Source organism: Onychomys torridus, chromosome 3 (genome assembly GCF_903995425.1).
Source record: "Onychomys torridus chromosome 3, mOncTor1.1, whole genome shotgun sequence".
Taxonomy (NCBI): Eukaryota; Metazoa; Chordata; class Mammalia; order Rodentia; family Cricetidae; genus Onychomys; species Onychomys torridus.
This window is the reverse complement of record NC_050445.1, coordinates 111,852,262-111,873,179: the sequence shown is the minus strand read 5'-3', so window position 1 is coordinate 111,873,179 and position 20,918 is coordinate 111,852,262. Positions and strand designations below refer to the sequence as shown.

The 20,918-nt window shown below is 43.4% G+C and overlaps 1 protein-coding gene across 1 annotated transcript in view; it reads left to right on the top strand.

The window, feature by feature from the left end:
* Positions 1-20,107, top strand: part of Gmcl1 (germ cell-less 1, spermatogenesis associated) — a 38,771-nt gene extending 18,664 nt beyond the window's left edge. The window contains exons 7-14 of the mRNA XM_036182115.1: positions 139-223; positions 2,460-2,550; positions 3,541-3,678; positions 6,456-6,525; positions 8,807-8,882; positions 12,052-12,197; positions 13,299-13,386; positions 18,801-20,107. Of these exons, the coding sequence (XP_036038008.1) occupies positions 139-223; positions 2,460-2,550; positions 3,541-3,678; positions 6,456-6,525; positions 8,807-8,882; positions 12,052-12,197; positions 13,299-13,386; positions 18,801-18,929 (823 nt within the window). The 3' untranslated portion in view covers positions 18,930-20,107. The remainder of the gene's footprint in view (positions 1-138; positions 224-2,459; positions 2,551-3,540; positions 3,679-6,455; positions 6,526-8,806; positions 8,883-12,051; positions 12,198-13,298; positions 13,387-18,800) is intronic.
* Positions 20,108-20,918: the final 811 nt, after the last annotated feature.

Below are 20,918 nucleotides of genomic sequence, written 5' to 3'. Positions count from 1 at the left end.
CTACACTTGCACACCAGGGCACATATGGGCCTGCACTCACACATACTACATACATACAAGTAAAAATTAAAGTTCACCAGAGTCCTTCAGCTGTGTGTGTGTGAAGACAAGCTTACTTCTGTGTTTTGTCTTTTCCAGTATAAACGTCATGAAGCAGCTCATTGGTTCATCTAACTTATTTGTGATGCAAGTGGAGATGGATGTATACACAGCTCTTAAAAAGGTACTGATGTGTGTATTCGGGAATATTACTTCAGTTGCTCCCGCAGTGAACAGCTGGAAACAGTGCTTATGAGTGCTCAGTTAGGCAGGACTGCACGCGCTGCTTGGTTTACAGTGGGTTATGTCTGGGAAAGCCATCATCACAAGCTGAAAATGACTGACCTGAACACCACAGCTCAGCCTCACCCTCCTGAATGTGCTCACAATGCTTATTTAGCCTATAGTGGCCACATCACCTAACCTAAGACACTTACATCATTAAGTGTCATGTGACTCCTCTAATTTGTTCAGTTCTCTCCTGAAGTGAAAGTATGTGATCCTTAGCGCGTTTCTCTATCACCACAGTTGAAAACCTAAGTCAGTTCACCAAGCCATCTCAAGCAGGTGGCTATGTGCCAGATCCTAAGCCTTTCTTTAGATTTGGAGGTTCATGACTGTCTTAGTTATTGTTCTGTTGGTGTGAAGAGACCCCATGGCTAAGACAACTTATAAAAGAAAGCATTGAGCTGGGGGCATGCTTATAATTTCAGAGGGTTAGTCCATGATTATCATGGCAGGGAGCATGGCAGCAGGCAAGCAGGCATGATGCTGGAGAAGTAGCTGAGAGTTTATATCATTATCAGCAAGATGAAGGCAGACAGAAAGATTGGACCTCTGGTGGGCTTTTAAAACCTCAGAGCCCACCTCCATTGACACACTTTCAAAATGCCACACCTTCTAATCCTTCTCAAACAGTTCTACCAACTGAGGACCAAGTATTCAGATAATGCTGTTCCCTTTCAAATCACCACAATACTTGGTTTTGCTTTCTTTTCCCAGAGGCAGGGCCTCATTCTGCATCCCATACTTGTACCAATCCTTCTGCCTCGGCCTCTTATGTGCTGTGATTACACATAGGAGCACCAAGCCCAGCTTTTTCCACTCTTTTGACAGATTTAGGTCTCATTTAGTTTCACAATTGAAAAAAAATGAGCGATTACTCTGACCATTGGTGAGGGTTGGCATCTGTACTCAGAGGCCACTGCTCTTGCCCCACTGTATCACCTGTAATCCGCTGTCCCTGTGCAAAATGTAGTGTGCATTTCATGTAGCTGTGAAACCTTCAGTGAGAACCTTCCAAGTCACAGCGCATCTGTGGTCAAGATGAGACTGCAGATGTTAGTTTTCTTTAAGGAAACTTAACATATGTGCTGTTGAAAATGTGGGGGGATCCCACTTTTACCTGTGAGCTCCACTGGCAATCACTCTGTCCGTGTAGCTGATTTGATGCCAGCACCATGCTTATAAACACTCAGTACACAGCCCTTTAGTGACTGGGGGGAGACACTCCACGACACTCTGGTTGTGAATGAAGAAATTTAAACCCAGAGAAATTAGGTGATGTGTTCAGCCTCTACGTGACAATTGTAGATTGAACATCCACACTCATTACTGCTTCCATACCGTCTCAATATCACAGAGTCAGAAATTCCTTCTCCTGTGTTCACTTTCTTTTGCAGTCTTGTGGGCTTGCAACATATTTAGTGTTATTTTTGTTAGTGATTAGAATAAATTAGTACAGAATTACCAATGTGTTATGTATGTTAAAGCTGTAGATATTTGATTCAGTGAGGTGTGCTTGCGACTGTTATTATTATATGCACTGAGTTTCTACCATCAGAGCTCCATTTCCTGCCATGATCACGTGAAAACTTTAATAGTTAGACTTTCTTGCAGTTGCTTGTAAAATGAAAATATTAGCCATTATCTTAGGCTAGAGATGTAGCTCAATTGGTAGTGTTTGCCTGGCATGTACAAAGCCTTGGGTTTAGTACTCAGCACCTCTTAAACCAGTGGTTTTCAACCTTCTCAATGCTGCAACCCTTTAATACAGTTCCTCATGTTGTGGTGACCTCCCAACCATAAAATTATTTTCATTGAGACTTCATAACTGTAATTTTGCTACTGTTATGAGTCTAATGTAAATATTTTTGGAGATAGAGGTTTGCCAAGGGGGTTGTGACCCATGGGTTGAGAACTGCTGACTTAAACTGAGTATAATGGCCCAGTCCTATAACCCCCGCACTCCACAGATTGTTTAAGATTATCCTCAGCTACATATTAATTTCAAGGCCAGCCTGGGCTACATGAGACCCCATCTCTAAAAAAGTTTTTTTTTAATAGGACTATTTGAAACTATGATCATAAAGTGATAAAGTCTTACAATTCTCTCTCTCTCTCTCTCTTTTTTTAACTAGTGGATGTTCCTTCAGCTAGTACCTTCCTGGAATGGGTCTTTAAAGCAGCTTTTGACAGAAACAGATGTCTGGTTTTCAAAGTGGAAAAAAGGTATACTGAAACTTATATTGAGAATCTCCCCTACCACCCCAGCACCTTTTTTTTCTTTTAATGATACTTCTTAAAATCAGGCCTTGGCTTTCGCTTACAGACTTGGTTTTAGAGCTGGAAAAGAGCTGAGCAGTTTCCTGCTTCAGCCTCCTATTCACAGCAGGAAAGTCAGTGCTGAATAAGGAAAGGCTCCTGACCTGTGGCTGCATTCTGACCCCAGAACTACTTACTGTTCCCTTGTTTGTCTCCAGTTCATCCTGGGAATTATACTTGCTTGTTTGGCAGATTAGAGTTCCCCTGGTAAGCTAGGCCCCGTCTCTCAGGCAGTGACTCCTGATAGGGCCTCTGGACTGCTTCTGAGCATGACTGACTGGAAAGTAGATGCAGAGGTGGTGTGTGACACGCACCACAGAGTGTGTAAGCAGCCCTTCCTGGGGCTGGAGACATAGCTCAGTAGTTGTTAAGAGTGAGTACTACCCTTGCAGAAGACGTAAGTTCAGTTCCCAGCACCCCACATCAGGCAGCTCAGAACTGCATGTGGTGTCCATTATTGATATAAGTTAGAAGGATAGATAGCTGTTCTTGTCCTGGTCATTTGGAGACCCTCATATGTCCTGGGTTCCTCGGGAAGGGATTAGAAAGAGAAAGTCTCACATGAGCCACTTCCTCAAGCACACCTCTCCCACCATACTGTTCTGGTAAGATCAACCACAAAAATAAAAGGACAGCTGAAGTCTCAGCCAAAGACCTGATTAGTACCAAAATTAATTTGAGAGATTTTTCATAGTTCCTCTAAGGTTTTTCACATCTTAGATATATAAGACTGTTGAAATCCTTGGAAGTAGTTTACTTGCATTGTAGCAGACTGTGTGTGTGTGTGTGTGTGTGTGTGTGTGTGTGTGTGTGTGTGTGTGTATGTGTGTCCATAGAAACATTTAGTAAAACAGCACGTTTGACAAGAATGCTGTTTAATTAAAACTTTCTTAATAGACTTTGAAGGGACGACTTTCCTTGAAACTGAGCAGGGAAAACCATTTGCGTCCGTGTTCAGACATTTAAGGCTACAGTACATTATCAGTGATCTGGCTTCTGCAAGAATCATTGAGCAGGATTCTCTGGTACCTTCAGGTAAGAAAACCTGATGTGTTTGTGACTTAAAGTCATGTTTTTCTGATTATAGCATTTCATACTTGCATAGGAAAGAACAGTTAAAGAAATGAGGAAGTCATCTTTGATCCCGTAAGGTATGTATCTTTATGCCCACGGAGATGAGCATGTGAAAATATCTAGTGCTCACATTTCATACTGCTTTCCCATGTCATATTTCATTGTTAAAGTACCTGCCACAATATTTAAGTGACTAAGAAGCATTTTGCAATAGAGTATTTTGTTTTGTTGCTGTACTGAGGGTCAAACTCAGGGCTTTGTGCTGCATGCCAGGCCCTACCAGTAAGGGGTAGCTTCGTAAGGGGTAGCTTCAGCCCCAGCTTGAAGCGTTCGATCTCTGACTTCCACTTCCCAAGTGCTGCTGTTAGAAGCCTACAACCACACACTTGGCTCTGGGTATTCCTCAGGTTCCTTGACCAGTGCACTGTTTTAGATAGTAGCCTGAAAAAATTACTTTTGGTATGTTTAAAAAGTACAGCTGCTCTTTTTATTAGTTCCCCTTAAATTTGCTTAGTTTCTGGTTTTTCTCATTCTGAATTCCTAAACATGTCGAGTCAAGTATGTCTACTCATTATAATTCAAATTTCTTGAAACAAGAATATATTTTTATAAATCTGTTGTGTTTGTAACAAGCTGCATTTAGTAGTGTATAAATACATTAGGGCATTTGCCTAGCATGTTCAAGACCCTGGTTTTGAAGCACAATACATCAAAAAGAGAGAAAGAAAGCAGGGTGCCAAGCCTATAGTAGTTTTAGTGTGTCCTAAACCCCAAGCAGAGATGGAAATTAGATGCCAAAGCCTATGACATGTTCTTCCAATCAAACTTTCCTCAGGGTACTCAAAAGATTGATTCTAATTGTGTGTCAGTACATGTCTTGTGTGTGTGCATTTGAGTACAGGTGCAGGCATTGGATTCTCTAGAGCTGAAGTTACACATGGTTGGTTGTGGACTGTCTGATTGTGGGCAGGGAACCTAACTTGGGTCCTCTGAAAGAGCAGCGACTGAGCTGTCTCTCCAGCCCCATCTTTAAGGATGGTTGAGTTTGGAAAACAGTCTGATATAATTTACATTTGGTATGTCTGGTACAAGGGGACAAGTTTTATGTCTGAAAGACAAATTGTATATATAAACACCTGAGTCTGAAGCATTTTATTTGATATAAATTTTCTTTTAAATAGACTTATGGCCAGATGTCATGGTTTTTTTTTTCTTTCTGATGTGAAATGATTTGAGAAGACAAAATAAACTTCATTCCATATTATAAATATAAGCAAAATTTTCTGTGTGTTCAAAACTTCAATTTAAAAAGAAAATGTAAGTTAAAATTCAATGTCATGCTTTTGTAAGGAGGCGGAAAGTGTCGTGTGGCTCATTGGTATATGTGCTCAGAAGGAAACGGGCTAGAGATGTAGGCCAGGGGCAGAGCTCTTGAGTGCCATGTACAGAGCCCTGGGTTCCATCCTCAGCAGGAGAGGGGGTGTCTTAATGTTAGGCTCAATTGAGGTTCGTTATGTCATGAAATTAGATTTGTCATAGGTCATCTCATCAGATGTCTTATTCTGTATCCTCTGTTAGGTCTCCTCCGCTCTCATCCATCTTATCTCCACACCTCCAAAACCTTGTTTGTTTGTTTGTTTGTTTGTTTGTTTGTTTGTTTTCTAGAGTGGGGATCAACAAAATAACAAAATCTCAAAATCATCTGTCTCCTCTTTATTTATTTATTTATTTAGCTGTACTAAAGAGAACCTTATCTCTCAACCTGGTGACCAAGGACCAGGAGGTTAAGACAGGCACAGTCAGTCCTAGCCCCCAGTGTCCTTTCTAGTACTGCTTGTGACTTAACCCCTACTCCTTCCTCCACATCACTCCTTGATTTACCCTCTTTCTTCCCAACCGGTCAGGTTATTTATATGATTCCTACCTTCTCGTTGTTTGACCTCAGCTCTGGGAACATGTATCTTTGCAGAATAATGCCATGACTTGTTCATCAGAATTGCTCGGCATCTGTTTTCAGGCGATACCTCACCTTCCATTCATAGCCCCATTCCCTTTCACAGTCCCCTGTCTCTTCAGCCCTCTCTTCTCTGCTGGTCTGTGGAACCTCCCCTGTCTTTTCTCAGCTCCTGTGGTCTTAGATTTTGTGTGGATGGTGGCAGGTTACACACCATTGCTCTTCTACTAGGTAAAGTTAAAAGCCAGCAAGACCTTTGTTCCACACCACTTCCCTGTGCACACACACTGCAGAGCACTCTAGAACTTGACAGATGGCTTTTCCCCTAATGAGGTGTTATTACAGATAACTCAATAGATGAAGAACCCATTATTAAATTCTCCCAATACAGAACTTTATTAAAAATTGAAAATAGCCAGGCAGTGGTGGTGTATGCCTTTAATCCCAGCACTTAGGAGGCAGAGGTAGGCAGATCTCTGTAAGTTCAAGGCTGGCCTGGTCCAAAAATACCCGAAAACACTCTTAGGAACAATGTTCACAAATGGAACCGATGTGCAGTGAGGAGCAAACGGAAGTGCCAGCATAGCCTGTTTTCTCTCTTTGGAAAGGAGGTCCTTCTTGAGTCTAGGAGAAGGCTTAACGCCCTTTATCACGGTAGAGCTAAGAGTCTCATTGTTGCTGTGTATTTATAAAACAACCTGCCTGCTTTGTAAATTGCTGTTTTAAATATAAGTTTAGAAATAAGTTTTACCAACTACTTGTTAAATTGATGTTTATACTTTAGAATGGCTGTCCTCAGTGTATAAACAGCAGTGGCTGGCTATGCTCCGCGCTGAACAAGACAGTGAAGTGGGGTAAGTATATTACATCGTGTTACTGGTTATCCAGTGTGAGAGACTGAACCTAGGGCCTGGCATATGCTAGACTGAGTGCTCTACCAGAGTCCCCAATCCAACATAAATAGTAAGTAATAAGTAAGCCTTGCTCTGAATTTCCACTATATTTTTAGTGGCGCTCCTTAGGAAGGGCTCTCTTAAAAAACGGGCAGAAAAGAGGGCTGGAGGGAAAGCTGCCCAGTGCTCGGCAACTTTGAGAAAGCCTGTGAGCATGGCCATGGGACTCAAGACTTCTTCAAGCAGAGCCCTGCAAACAGAAAGTGAGGAGGCGCTTGCTCCCCTCAGAATTCAGTCTGATGGTGTCACCCTGCAGCTGCAGTCGGTGCTGCCTGAGGTACTGCTGCTGTCAGGCATGCAGCAGACGTGGTTCACATGCACAAGACTGTTTGCACCTCACATGGTTGCCATGACTTCTTAAAGGCATCCACTCACTTACTGCCATGCTGTTTAAACTGACACTTTTATAAATTTATGTGCAGATAAAGCTCATCTTCATATTGTGGGATGATGTCAAATTATGATTAGTAAATAGGTTTTGAAGATATCTGCATTGAGTGAATGAAAGCCATCGGGTTATAGTGCACAAAGGAGGCCTAGGACAACTTTCCCCCCACTCTCTTTTAACCCATTTTTATGCACCAAAGAATTTCCAAAAAACAATAGCTTAGTTGTAAGTTTCTGTCCAAACAGCAAATATATGAAAATGTTCTATAAAATTCACAAGAAGCTGGGCGGTGGTGGCGCACGCCTGTAATCCCAGCACTCGGGAGGCAGAGGCAGGCGGATCTCTGTGAGTTGGAGGCCAGTCTGGTCTACAGAGCTAGTCCAGGACAGTCAGAGGTACACAGAGAAAACTTGTCTCAAACTCCCACCCACCCCTCAAAAGACAGACAGACAGACAGAGTCTCTTTATGTAGCCCTGGCTGTCCTGGAACTGGACCAGACTGGTTTCAAATTCACAGAGATCTGTCTGCATCTCCCTCTCCAGTGCTGACATTAAAGGCATGCACCACCATGCCTGAGCTACAAGATTCTTATTGTCTGGGTTTATAAAATTTCTATTTTATATATAGTCTCATCTTTTTTCAAGTTTGTCTGTAGCATACTTATCAACACAAAGACGATGAAATTACTGAAGTAGGAGAAATTAAGAACTAGAAAATGAGCCATGTATTAGTGGAAAGCGTATCTGAAGTGTTGGTATCAAGCAGTTCCCAGTGACACTGTAGCACTGTAGGTTGGGCTTTAAGTTCAGGATGTTTCTGAGGTTTTTTTTCTGCTTTATCCTTTCTCTCTTAGCAGGGACACAGCTTCTGTAAGTGTTTGCTTGACCCCTGGAATGTGTGTGCCACCTGGGGCATAGCTCGGGTCAAATGCCGACCTGTCAGGCAGGATGTCCTAGGCCTTAGCACTACAGGCAACAGGGGAGGGCATACAAGTATACTGTATGACTGCACAGCCTTGTTCGTGCTGCTGAGTGCCTGGTCCAGCTTCACAGCTTCCAAAGTGTGCAGACTTTGTCTTATGATCTAGTAAAGCTGCCTTCCAGGATCTTCTCCCAGACTGAAGAGGATTATCTTTCTGAAACAGAAATGTAGTGTGTCACTTCTGCCTGAAGGCAAATACAGAAATCTGATGATGTTGAGTTGCTTCTTTGGGTTACTGAGGCTTGATGATGAAAATATTTGACTTATTATGCTGTTTTCCTTCCTATGCCTGCAAAGTATCATACTAAAAAGTTGAATAGTCACAGAACATATCTGGGAACTCAGGAAGACTTGAGGAGAAACTCATGAGCATGGCCTATGGTAGCCTTCAGCAAGCAGCCTATCCCAGAAACCTCTGTCATCTCACGCTTAGCCTACACTCCGCTGACCAAATCCTATGTCCATTTGACACTCTTAAGCATAGGGAAAAATAGACTGCTTGTATTCTCCTCTGCAAAGAATACACATTCTACCAAACCCCAGCAAGCACCCCCTCAGGTGCAAGTAATACTTATCCTGTGCTGCCCCCCTCCCCTCAAGTTTTATGTAGCCTTGGCTGTCCTGGAACTATCTCTGTAGACCAGGCTGGCCTCGAACTCACAGAGATCCACCTGCCTCTGCCTCCTGAGCGCTGGAATTGGAGGTGTCCACTACTACTGCCCAGCAATTTTCTGTTCTTTTAAACTCAGTTCTTTTTTTTCAATTGCTAGTTGCCTATTATCTATGAAAGTTCATGACTTATATCATTTTAGGCCTCAAGAAATCAATAAAGAAGAACTTGAGGGAAATAGCATGAGGTGTGGTAGAAAGCTTGCCAAAGATGGAGAAGTAAGTACGTCTGTGGTCTCTGTTCTCAGCAAGCTGAGAACATTCTCTTACACTCTTCGCTCTACTTTCATGTGTTTACAGTTTTCCTAATGTGATATGTAAAAGTGGGATATCCGTGGCATATACTACCTCAAAAATACATAAGTACGTGTTCTTTTAAAGTATTGTAAGTGTAAGAAAGCAGATGTCAGGGATTCCTGACTGCTAGCATGTCATGGCTTGAGAAGACCTTATTTCATCTTTTCTACAGCTTGCTGTCCTGAACAAGGGTTACAGCCACCATACTCAGTAGTTACTCAGTCTTGCTTGAAACCATTGAACTTGGGTTTAGAGTCCAGACAAGAAGCTTGAGAAGGTCCCTCTGCAGAACAGAAGTTGAGATTGATTGTGCGGGAGGTGTTGCATAGTCTTAGTGAGGTTCTGTTTCACAGTTACCCTAACTCAAAGTTGTCTGTCCCTTCAGAATGCTCTCCACACCAAGAGCTGCCTTTGCTCTTTACATAGAGCTTGCAGATGTGGGAGTGCAAGAAGGAATGTTTACCCACTGTCTCTGGAGAACCTGCTCTCTGTTGTTTTAAAAGCTGGCTGTGGTCCATTAAGTTGATCATCAGCCCACCTGCCATCATTTCCACCCTCAGATCCCAGTCTAGTTTCACCTGGTTCTTTTCCCAACTCTGTCTCCTCATCCACCTTTCAAAGGTTCTTTCAGGCCTGTCTTCAGGGCTGTGGTGTGACAGAGAAGGCGTTGTCTCCTTCAGTCCTCATCTTGTTGCTTCATCCCTCAGTGAACTGCAGCTCCTTCCTTCCAAGCAGATAGATGGGGTGCGTGATCACCTGCTAGCTCTCCTGCCCCTGTCACCCACGGGCCTCAGTCTGTCCTCAACACTGCTCTTGGTCACAGGCTTGACAGTGTCAGCATCTGTATCCCGACGTTTTTCCTAGTGGCCTTGTGTTCTACCCTGCCAAGACACTCATTCCTACTGATGACATCACCTTTGAAATCTCCATTTCAAGTGTCCATTCCAACATCCACTCTTTTCTCTTTCTAGCTCTGTGGTCTAGGACTTGAACATTGTTTCTCCACTGAAATGGACAGTCTTCCCTGTCACCTTTTTGTCACCTCCCTGCTTTTTTACTTGACTTTTGTCCCACCTTAAAACCGTTCTCTTGTTTATATTCATCTACTTTTCCATTTCCCCATTTGATGCTGTGGGACTCATCTCAGCAAGTCCCAATTCCTATAGACTATGAAGGAGTACCTAAGGTAGGCTGAAATTTGTTTAGAGGTTTGTCTTAGTTAAGGTTTCTATTGTAGGGATAAACACCATGACTAGAAGCAACTTGGGGAGGAGAGGGTTGATTATTGTTGTTGTAGATTTTAATCTACATCAGTGAAAGAAGTTAGGGCAGGAACCTGGAGGCAGGAGCTGATGCAGACCGTGGAGGAGTGCTGTTTACCGGCTTGTTCATCTTGGGTTGCTCAGACTGCTGTCTTTTACCATCCAGGATCGCCAGCCCAGGGGTGGTACTACCCTCAAAGGTACCTCCCACATCAATCATTAATCAAGAAAATGCCCTGCAGGACAGTTTTGTGTGGACATTTTCTCAATCAAGTTTCCTTCTCAAGTGAATCTAGCTTGTGTCAAGTAGATGTAAAATTAGCCAGAACAAGGCCAGAGACAAGCACCGTTCCTGGTGGGTTTTCCGTAGTGTTGTAACCATGAATATCACCCAGGTCTGTGGTGCTGCATGGTAGGCTGCCTACCTTTCTCCAGTGGACATGTCCTCCCTGTCTGAAGTGACTCTGCCTTCTCACTTTATGAGGGCCATGCTGCTCGTCTGATGCTCACACGGTGCCTTTGCCTTTCACTGTGGTAGGAGTCTGTATACCTTCCTTTCAGCAGTTTGCCAGCCTTGGCGATCTGCTGCTGTCCTGCGCTGTCTGTCCTGTCCTGTCCACCATCTTGGTTCCATCTTTTTGTTTTCGTTTTTTGTCTTTCAAGACAGGGTTTCAATGTGAACTCAAAGATCCACCTGCCTCTGCCTCCCAACTGCTGGGATTAAGGGTGTGAGCCTTTAACACTGAGAAGCCTGCAGTGCCCACCTCACTCTGCTGCACCTACTCATTCAGGTCCTAACTGGTCCCTGAGGACTGACTCCTCCTGCTCTTGCTCATATTTCTTTGACTCCCTGCAGTTATTCTCATCACTCCACTGGAACCACACAACAGTGTCAGTGATGATCCATGTTCCAGTGTTGTTCTGTTCTTGTTGCTCTTGGCAGCAGTGACCTTTTTCACTTATCCCTGCTGGCAGGTCTCTTTCCATTTGACTTCCAGGACACATGCTCAGACAGTTCTCTTCCTACGTTATTGGCTGCTCCTTCTAAAGTCTACTGGATTCTTCTCTTCCTTAGCGATACTACTGACTAAGGTTCAGGTCTTTGTCCCTGTCTATGCTCAGTCCCATGTGCTCTCATTTATTCCCTTGACATTACAGCCTGTCTGCAGAAACGGCTCTTGACTCCCACTGAGCATCTTTCTCAGATACCTAGAGCATCTCAGATGGAGCATCTGTCAGTTTTCCCCAGGATTCCCTACCCAGAGAAGCACCTTTGTTCATCTGTCATATATGCTCCAAACTGCATTTATGTGGATGCCTAATTCTTTCCTTCCACTCTTTGTGTCCATGAGAAATCCCTCAAGGATCAATCCTTAAAATGCGTCTCATCATGTCTATATTATCACTCTACCCTTTCCCACACTGCCTTGCTTCCCTCTCTGATGAACTGGTAGCTGTGGCGATGGTATCTAGAGTGGCCTTAATATGTCTGGTTGTTGGTTGAAGCGTTTTAGAGAGCTTCTAAGCCTAGTCACTTTCACTACAGATGCCGGTACCCCAGCTGTCTGTACTCAGAACTGTAGTGGGAGGCGTGATTGCCTGGGATGGGACTGCAATGTGAAAGGAAATAGGAAAAAGCGTGGGGAGCCTGGCCACAGATGGTGTCTCAAGTCCAGGGCAGATGTTTTGAGCAGAGTCACTTGGGAGAGGCATAGACAGAAAGTGCTTTCTTTTGCACATACTTGAAGTGAAAGGGGGAAACAAACTTGAACTTTTAATTTATGATTTGCTAATGTGATGAACTGAAATGAATCTTTTGTATTTCTTAGTACTGCTGGCGGTGGACAGGTTTTAATTTCGGCTTTGACCTCCTTGTGACTTACACCAATCGGTACATCATTTTCAAACGCAATACACTGAATCAGCCATGTAGTGGATCTGTCAGCTTACAGCCTCGAAGGAGCATAGCATTTAGGTAGGATGGCACCCCACTTCCTACACCAGTGGAATGAGATGAAACCTTGATCACCAATGTGGGCCTTGGGTAAGACACAGTATATGGGGAAGTACCAGGAGCTGAGAAAACTCCATTTTTTTTAACGTATCTCAGGATAAGAGCTAGAGTAGGAATGATGGACACCTTGATTCTAGGCTTGAAACTGTCACCATGTTACATTCCTAGCAAATAAAATGTGCAAACTAGAGTAAGACAGGTGTTCTTAGAAAGCACCTGCCGGACATGCTGTGTCCAGCCCTGCCTGAAAGCTAAGCTGGTATTCACCTCCTGGAGAGGGTGCTGTGGACTGACAGGGAAAAGTAGCTGAGTGATGCTGTTTGCAAAAATCAACTCAATCAGGATTGCTGGCCCTTTGTTGAACTTTCCGTTTTAGGAAAAGTTGTGCTGGGTGTACATTACCACCCATGTTTATCTAGTTATCTTTCAAGCCTCACACAGGTTGCTTCTACCCTCCAGCAATCCTGATTCCACTCATGCCTAGAATAGAAAAGTTTATGGGACAGAAAGTAAGCTGGGGGAGAGATTTGAAGAGTTACTGCTTAGTGGGGATGGTGTCAACTGGGGAAGGTGTAAATGCTCTGAGGACGCATGCGGTGATGCCATTGCAAAGAAACTAAATGGTAAGCTTCGTGTGTGTGTGTGTGTGTGTGTGTGTGTGTGTGTGTGTGTCCGTCCCCGTCCATGGTGATGACAGGTCACTTCAGAGTTATTTTTGTACAATAGTTAGAATAACACAAATTAGAAGTCTGAATAGAGTTAACTTTAAAATCCTTTATAAAGAACTCACTCCTGTAATCCCATCACCTAGGAGGTAGAGGCAGGAAGATCATGGTTCAAGGCCAGTCTGAGCTTCATAATGAGACCTGTTCCTAAAAACCAAGGGTTGGAGCTGGAGCTATGGTAACATTTGCCTAGCATATCCAGGGCACTGGGCTGGGCTCAGTCCACAGCACTGCCAGAAATAAGGCTTCCAGGGATACCAAAGGGCAAAGTAGAATGGGGGGGCCTTGTTTACATTAGTCTCCACGTTAAAATTGTATTTTTTTTTTTTAATTTTAGATTGCGATTGGCTTCTTTTGACAGTAGTGGAAAACTCATATGCAGTAGAGCAACTGGCTACCAAATACTGACACTTGAAAAAGACCAGGTATGTGTGTGTGTGCGCGTGTGTGCATCTGTGTGTGTGTGTCTATGTGTACTTGTGTGCATGTGTGTGCGCGCGCGCGCGCGCGCACGTGTGCATGTGAACTTGTATGCTTGTGTGCATGTGTGTGTGTATGTGTGCCTGTGTGTGTATGTGTACTTGTGTGTATGTGTACTTGTGTGCATGTGTGCGTGTGTGTATGCATGTGAACTTATGTGCTTGTGTGCATGTGTGTGTATACATGTACTTGTGTGTATATGTGTACTTGTGTGCGTGTGTGTGTGTGTATGTGTACTTGTGTGCATGTGTGTGTGTGCGTGTGCACATGAACTTGTATGCTTGTGTGTATGTGTACTTGTGTGTGTGTGTGTGTGTGTGTGTATGCTTGCCACTTGGCTGCATTGTATGTATGTTTGGAGTCTTTGAAGCTCTTAAGTAAAACTAACATTAAAATGACAATATTTTGATGTGAAAATTAGTTGAATTTTTTTTCAAAGTAAAGGTGAAAATATCCTGGTCACTTCTGCAGAGCTCAATTGATTCTAGCACTATAGACCTGGTGTGCTGGATCCAAAACATGAAACCCAAAATGCTGTATTAAAATCTAAAGTGTTTTGAGCACCACAGGGAGTGGTCCATCATGAAACAATATTTTCAATAAATGATGCATACAGTTACCTTGAGTCTGTTTGTGTGAATGTGTGTATGAAGCACAAATGAATCTGTGTGTAAACTTAAGATGTTCTGAAATCTGGAAAAATACAAAGGCTGACACTCTTGTCTCAAGACTTTCAGATGAGGGCTACCCTATCCTTTAAAACAAAAAGATCCTCTTGCCAGGTGGTGGTAGCGCACACCTTTAGTCCCAGCACTCAGGAGACAGAGGCAGGTGGATCACTGTGAGTTCAAGGCCAGTCTAGTCTATAGATCGAATACCAGGATAGCCAGAGCTGTTACACAGAGAAACCCTGTCTCCAAAAACAAAAACAAAACCAAACAGAAGATCATATGAGGGGAAGGAAGGAGTTGGTGGTAGGAAATAATTCCTGTGAATGTCATCTTCACAAAGCTGCGCAGTGTTTGTTCTGTCCTGTCCCTGGAGCACTTATTCACATCTCACAGCAGATGTCCTGAAGATGCCTGACAGCCCTCGATTGCTCCTGAGTGGGAAGAGGATAGGCATCCATAACATTCTCCCTATCATCTCTGAAGTCATTGCTTGTGTCGTCCATCCACAAGCATGCATAAACTTTGACATGTTGGGATGAGAAAGTTAACCGTTTTCAGAAACGAAAGTGAGAGTGCTAAATGGCGAGGAAGTGTGTCTCTTTGAAAAGCCTACCACATCAGTAGGAAGTCCTTTGCTGAGCTCTTATTTCTTCAGATGGAAGAGCCAGCACTGAGGAGACTCAGTAGCTGTGCCCTCACGGGCCTCCCTGGTGTGCCCTTCCACTGTAGCTGCCATGCGAAAGGGCCGGGCACAGCTCATGGCAGAGTGCTTGGCTTCTGTGAGAGAGGCCTGGGCACTATCGCAGATCCACAGAAGAGGCAGACACAGGCATGGCAAGTAGTATGTGGGAATGTCCTTTTCTTTATTCTTTTTTTTTTTTTTTTTGGTTTTTCGAGACAGGGTTTCTCTGTGTAGCTTTGGAGCCTTTCCTGGAACTCACTTGGTAGCCCAGGCTGGTCTTGAACTCACAGAGATCCGCCTGCCTGCCTCTGCCTCCCAAGTGCTGGGATTAAAGGTGTGCACCACCACCACCCGGCCGGGAATGTTCTTTTCAACAGATATGGAATGAGGTCCTTCAAATTCCTGTCTTCCTGCACTGAAATTCCCTGTTGGCCCTGGGACTAAATGATCAATGTCTGCCCTTACCTTCTAACTGAAACTTCATAACAAATAGCCACACCTCAAAGCATCCAGAAAGCTAAAAGGCTCCAGGCCAAGTTAATCATACATACCCACTTTATTGCCTAGTGCTTTTGTGCCTGCTGCATGCTGAGTGATGTTGAGAGAGAAGCCCCAACCCCTGTCACATTGATGACAGGAGATGTGATGGCTGACAGTTGAGAAGGAGGTGAGTGTGATGACAGCGCAGGGAACCTTGGGCTGAAAAAGTGAGCATAAGAAGCCTCAGGTGGGTGAGATAGGGGCAAGAGCGCTGCTGGTCACTTCAGAGCTGAAGGAGGTGGAGCGAGGTCAGTACAGATAGAGCTGGTGTGATGGACTGCAGGTGACGGCTGAAGGCTTTTGGTTGGTCACTTATGTGTATGCGTTTTCCACGTGTTACAGGTATTATGCTGAAAAAAACAGAAAATACCATAATTTAGATTGTTCATCTTTGCTGGGTAAAAGTTGTCTCAATGTTTTTATTATAAGAAACACACATACCCACATATATATATTTTTTTTTTTTTTTTTTGGTGTGTATTTATTTACCTATTTTCCCCTATTTTTCAGATGTGGGGTTGGTGAAGGTCTTTTCCCATTCTGTAAGCTGTCTTTTTGTCTTATTGACTGTGTCTTTTGCCCTACAAGCTTTTCAGTTTCAAGAGGTCCCATTGATTGATTGTTGTGCTCAGTGTCTGTGCTGCTGGTGTTATTTATTTATTTGTGTGTTTCTATGTTTTAGCCTAGACTGGCTCTAACTGGTTATTCTGCCTCCACTATCTGATTACTGGTATTGCGAGTGTGTACCACTACTCCTGGCAGCACATGCCTTTTCTAATGGCCAGATAGCAGCCCTCTGAGCAGCAGAGGAGAGTACATCCAGTAGGGTATTGCATTCCTTCTAATCTTTTACTTGATGTGGAAAGGGAATTCGGGGGCTGGAGAGGTGACTTGGTAGTTAAGAGCACCTGCTGCTCTAGCAGAGGACATGGGTCTGATTCCCAGCACCCACATTTGGCAGCTCGCAACTGTCTGTAACTCCAGTTCCAGAGATCAGATGTCCTATTCTGACTCCTGAGGGCACTGCATACATATGCATATACTCAGGCACACATAAACATGGGAAATAAATAAATCTTTACCAAAAAGGAAGGGAGGGAGGGAGGGAGAGGGGGAGAGAGAGAGAGATAAGAAAGAATAAATTGTGTTAGCTTTAAATTTCACTTATTTGATTACTGGTATAATTGGGGTTTTGTTTCTACTTGACTCCCTGTGTAAACTGAAGACTTACATTGTTTAAGCATCATTTGTCACATGTTGCCAGTCTCCAGATCTTCAAGGTGATGGATCGGCTTCCTTTTCCCTTAGTGATTTCTTCTTTTGGAGTGATTCTTACTCTTATTAGGACTGTGTAATTGTCATCAGTACTTTTTTCTGTTCCTTTATGACTTTTTACATTAGATGATGTTTCTTATCAGAGGGCATGTACTTGGTTTCATTTTAAAACTGTTTGTATCAGTGTCTCTCTAAGCCCTGACCATCCAGGAATTCGCGGTATGGGACATAATGGAAGACTGGTATGTCAGATAGGTGCTAAATAAATGAACAAATAACCTGGGGAGACATTCAGGAGCAAGGATGGGAAGTGAAAGCATACAGGATGGGTGCTCAGAAAGGAGGAATTAAAGCTGCTTCCCTCCTGAAGTATCGGGTAGATGGGCTCTAGGTCTAACACTGGTGGGGTGGTGGAGACACTGCGCACAGCAGTGTGGGTTCTCGTCTGGAAGCAGGCCTGGTGTGCAAAGAAGCTGCTGCCATGCAAGGCCTCCACAGCCTCACAGCCAGAGTGGACCCAGCAGAGAGCACTTCACCATGCAGGTGTTTCAGTGGAGGCATACAGAGTGGAGTTTAAAGGCTTGAGGATGCTGGAAGCCATCCAGTGTGTTAGGGATTGGAGACAAGGATTAATGTAGCTTACTCCAAGAGTGATGTGTCCATTTGGCCTGAGACAGTGTCCACATCGGCTTCCTCTTTTCCCTGGAGTTAGCCCTTCGACCTACCTGAGGCCAGTTTTAACTGCACTCAGACCCCTGACATTGGTTGGTTGGTTGGTTGGTTTTCATCAGTGCACAGTTGTGTTTTTTTCTCTTTATCATCAGTGTGCATGGCTTCAAAGATTATCATCAAGTTTAGTAAATGTAATGTAAAGGTTAGTAAAGCTATACTCAGTTGAAGAGGCAGGGCAAGTTTTGCCCAAGGCAGAGTGACCCGGATGTGTGCTGACATCACTTTGGCAGCACCGTTTGCCCATCTGCCACTATGACAGTGTCCTGATTTTACTCTTATTGGGGTGATTTCAGAGAAATTGTGGGCTATATTTGAATAAAATTTCTATACATTTACCTAAATTTATATTCTTAAATTCTCCCCCCCCATACAAAAGTTGTACTATTATCAGTGGTGGTGCACACCTTTAATCCCAGCACTCAGGAAGCAGAGACAGGCAGATCTCTGTGAGTTTGAGGCCAGCCTGGTCTACAGAATGAGTTCCAGGACAGCCTGAGCTATACAGAGAAACCCTGTCTCAATCAACAACATCAGCAAAAAGAGCTCTTTACGCCTACTTTGGTCTCTCACATAGTTGATCTTCATAGGAATTGGGCTTCAGACTATAAATTTAAACAGTGATTATAGTCATCCCTGAAATGTATAGAGTAACAGCCTATGGGACTTTGCTAGGGGTTAGATGTGGGACCATCATTTCAGTTCTACTTCTTTAAGGGTTTACTCTGCTCTCTGGTTCTGGGACAGATCTGTGAGGTCCAGAGAGATCCAAGGCATCAGTGGTTCCTTGTGGCTCTTGACACCTGTCTTTGGGAGGTTTCCTGTGCATAGATGTAGCTGAACTCAAAATGCTTTTACATGATAATGCTATGTGCTGTATTCTAGGCCTGGTGGGGAATTTAGATAAGGGCAGGGCTGTGCATGGTGACAACAGCAGCAGCTCCCTGCCTTAGTCTGTGGTCTGTACTGGTGTCTTAAAACCTGAAACCACGTGAGCAGTTCACTGTGCACAGGGGCTTGTGTGTTGCTTGTTTCAGGTGTTGGGGATTGAAACTAGAGCCTGTGCATGTTGGACAAAAGTAGTGACGAGCTCAGATAGCACTATGCATGTGCTCTGCCTCTGAGCTGTGAGCCCAGCCTCTGTTTACTACATGCTCATAAAATATGCAGGAATTTGATAGAGAATCTTATAAAAATGAAAATAGCTGTCCTGTTGAGTAGCTGGCTCTGTCTGTCAGCTTTAGTCCTCAGTACCATCTTATGAGCCCAGAGGCAAACAGTGAGGGAAATGCAGGGAACAAGCTCACACACACATCTAACGGGCCGGAGTCTACAGTTAAAGCTGTGGTGAGTGCTTCATCCCACCCTGCTGCTTGAGTTCACTTTATTCAACAGCTTGACTTAGAAGTGTTATAAAATGTTGCTGTCTACCTGTCATTAAACCTACCAATCTGTCTTGTAGGAACAAGTGGTGATGAACTTGGACAGCAGGCTTCTGGTCTTCCCTTTGTATATCTGCTGTAACTTCTTGTACATATCACCAGAAAAAAGAACTGAAAGTAATCGTCACCCAGAAAACCCAGGAAACTGAGGCGCTCGTCGTGGGAAGAGGAGCACTTTGAAAACTGTGGGCAGCTTTAACTTATTGGCCTGCTGCATTCACATCTAAGGTGACTAACAGAGATGGGCCTTATGACCTTAATGGATGCTGCAGGAGATGTCCTCATCCTCATTACGTTTCTATGCACCTATGAAAAACTATTTTAAAACTAAGAAAGTATCTGTCAAACCATGTATGTTAAAGGATATCAACTCTCGCTTTAGTTTAGTAGCAGTAGAAAATTACTGTAGGTGAACTTCTCATTTCTTTGCAGCAAAATACAGATTTAATTTTGAGCTTGAATGTTGACCCTACCTAGTGTTAGTGAACTTGACTTTTTCATGTGTAAATGTGTCCCTGTTTTGTTAAGAGAACGCTAAGGGCATAGTTTGGATGACCAATTCTAACTGCTCTTGGAGCAGGTGCCTTGACCGCTGTCCTTTAGTTCTCGGTCGTCCGCTGAGCCTTCCCTTCTCCAGGCTCCGCTGTGTTTCCCAGCAGAGCCTTTTCATGGGTTGGGAGACTAGGCTTAGGAACTATTTCTGTTTCGCTTTGATTTGCTTTTGTTTTTGTTTTTTAATCTAGATTTAAACATTTTTCATATTTTTAAAACTTTAACTTTCCTACAATTTTAAATGACAACAACAGCAATCAGCTTTAGGACTTGAAATAAACTTGAATAAGGGAAACCGGTTTGATTCTGAGGATATTCCTTCGCCTTATGTGCGTGGTCTTGTCTGGCATTCTGTGTTCTTGTTATGAATTATTTATATACAATACTACATTTTTCAAACATTTCGTGTTCTGCTGGAATTTATGTTCAACTTTTAGTTGGGAATCTTGTTTCCTATTTGAGCTCAGGACTTTATAACCTCTGAACTGAGTGCCTTTGAGTCATATACGCAAACAGATTTCACGGGGAATGTACCGGAGGAGCTGGAACAAAGCATTCGTGTTAGAACAACTTATTTTTGTCAAGAATGAGGTGTACGCATGTCATGTTGGTGTATGTTGGCTCCTTGTGTTTGTGGCTATTTTGAAAATAACCACTTCCATTTTCCTCCAGTCAGAGGAAGTGCTTTTGTGGTTGATGTATGTTTTTAGTATTTTTTAAAATTGGAATCATTTTTATGTATCTGTTCAAATAAAATGCTCATTTGGAAAAGGAATATGCTCCTGTTTAAAGTGGACTCAAAAACCTCACCTGAAACTAGGATTTTCTTTTTTTCTTGAAGTTCATTTTTTTCCAAGTACTTGGTTCTTTGTGTTTGTTTTGTTTTAAAGCAGAATTCTCTTAGAGATTAAGAGAAAAAAAAACAACTGGAGTGGAAGACTAAATCTCAGAGGCTTCTGGGAAAAGGAGCTAGAGAATCCTTGTTCTGAGGCAGAGAGTGCAAGGCAGGCTCAGCTGTGGGGTCTGTGGGGAGGACATTTGGGTCAGTGGAGCTAGCAGCTTCAGATTTGGCTGCTTGGTTTTTATTTACTTATTTTTATTTGTTTTTGTTTTGTTTTGTTTTTCAAGACAGGGTTTCTCTGTATAGCCCTGGCTGTCCTGAAACTCGCTCTGTAGACCAAGCTGGCCCCGAACTCACAGAGGTCTATCTGCCTGCCTCTGCCTTCCCAGTGCTGGGATTAAAGGTATGCACCGCCACTGCCATGCCTTGACTATTTTTAAAAAACAACCAACCAAACAAAAACCGTAGAAAACAAAAAGGCTGAGTTCTCACACAGACAGCAGACAGACTGAGCCCAAAGATCCTAAGTGCTTGCTCCCTCCTGCTTCTAGCTTTGGATTACTGGTGGGTTTTCTTTGCTGGTAATAGGTTGATAGGGTCACAAATTATCCTTGGTTTGTTTGGGATTTATTGTTGTTGTTGTTGTTGTTGTTTTCAAAATGTAACTACTTTGAATGCCTTCTTCTCCCTCCTAGAATAGTAATGTGAAATTTCTGAAGCAATGGTTGGAACAGTAACAGGCTCC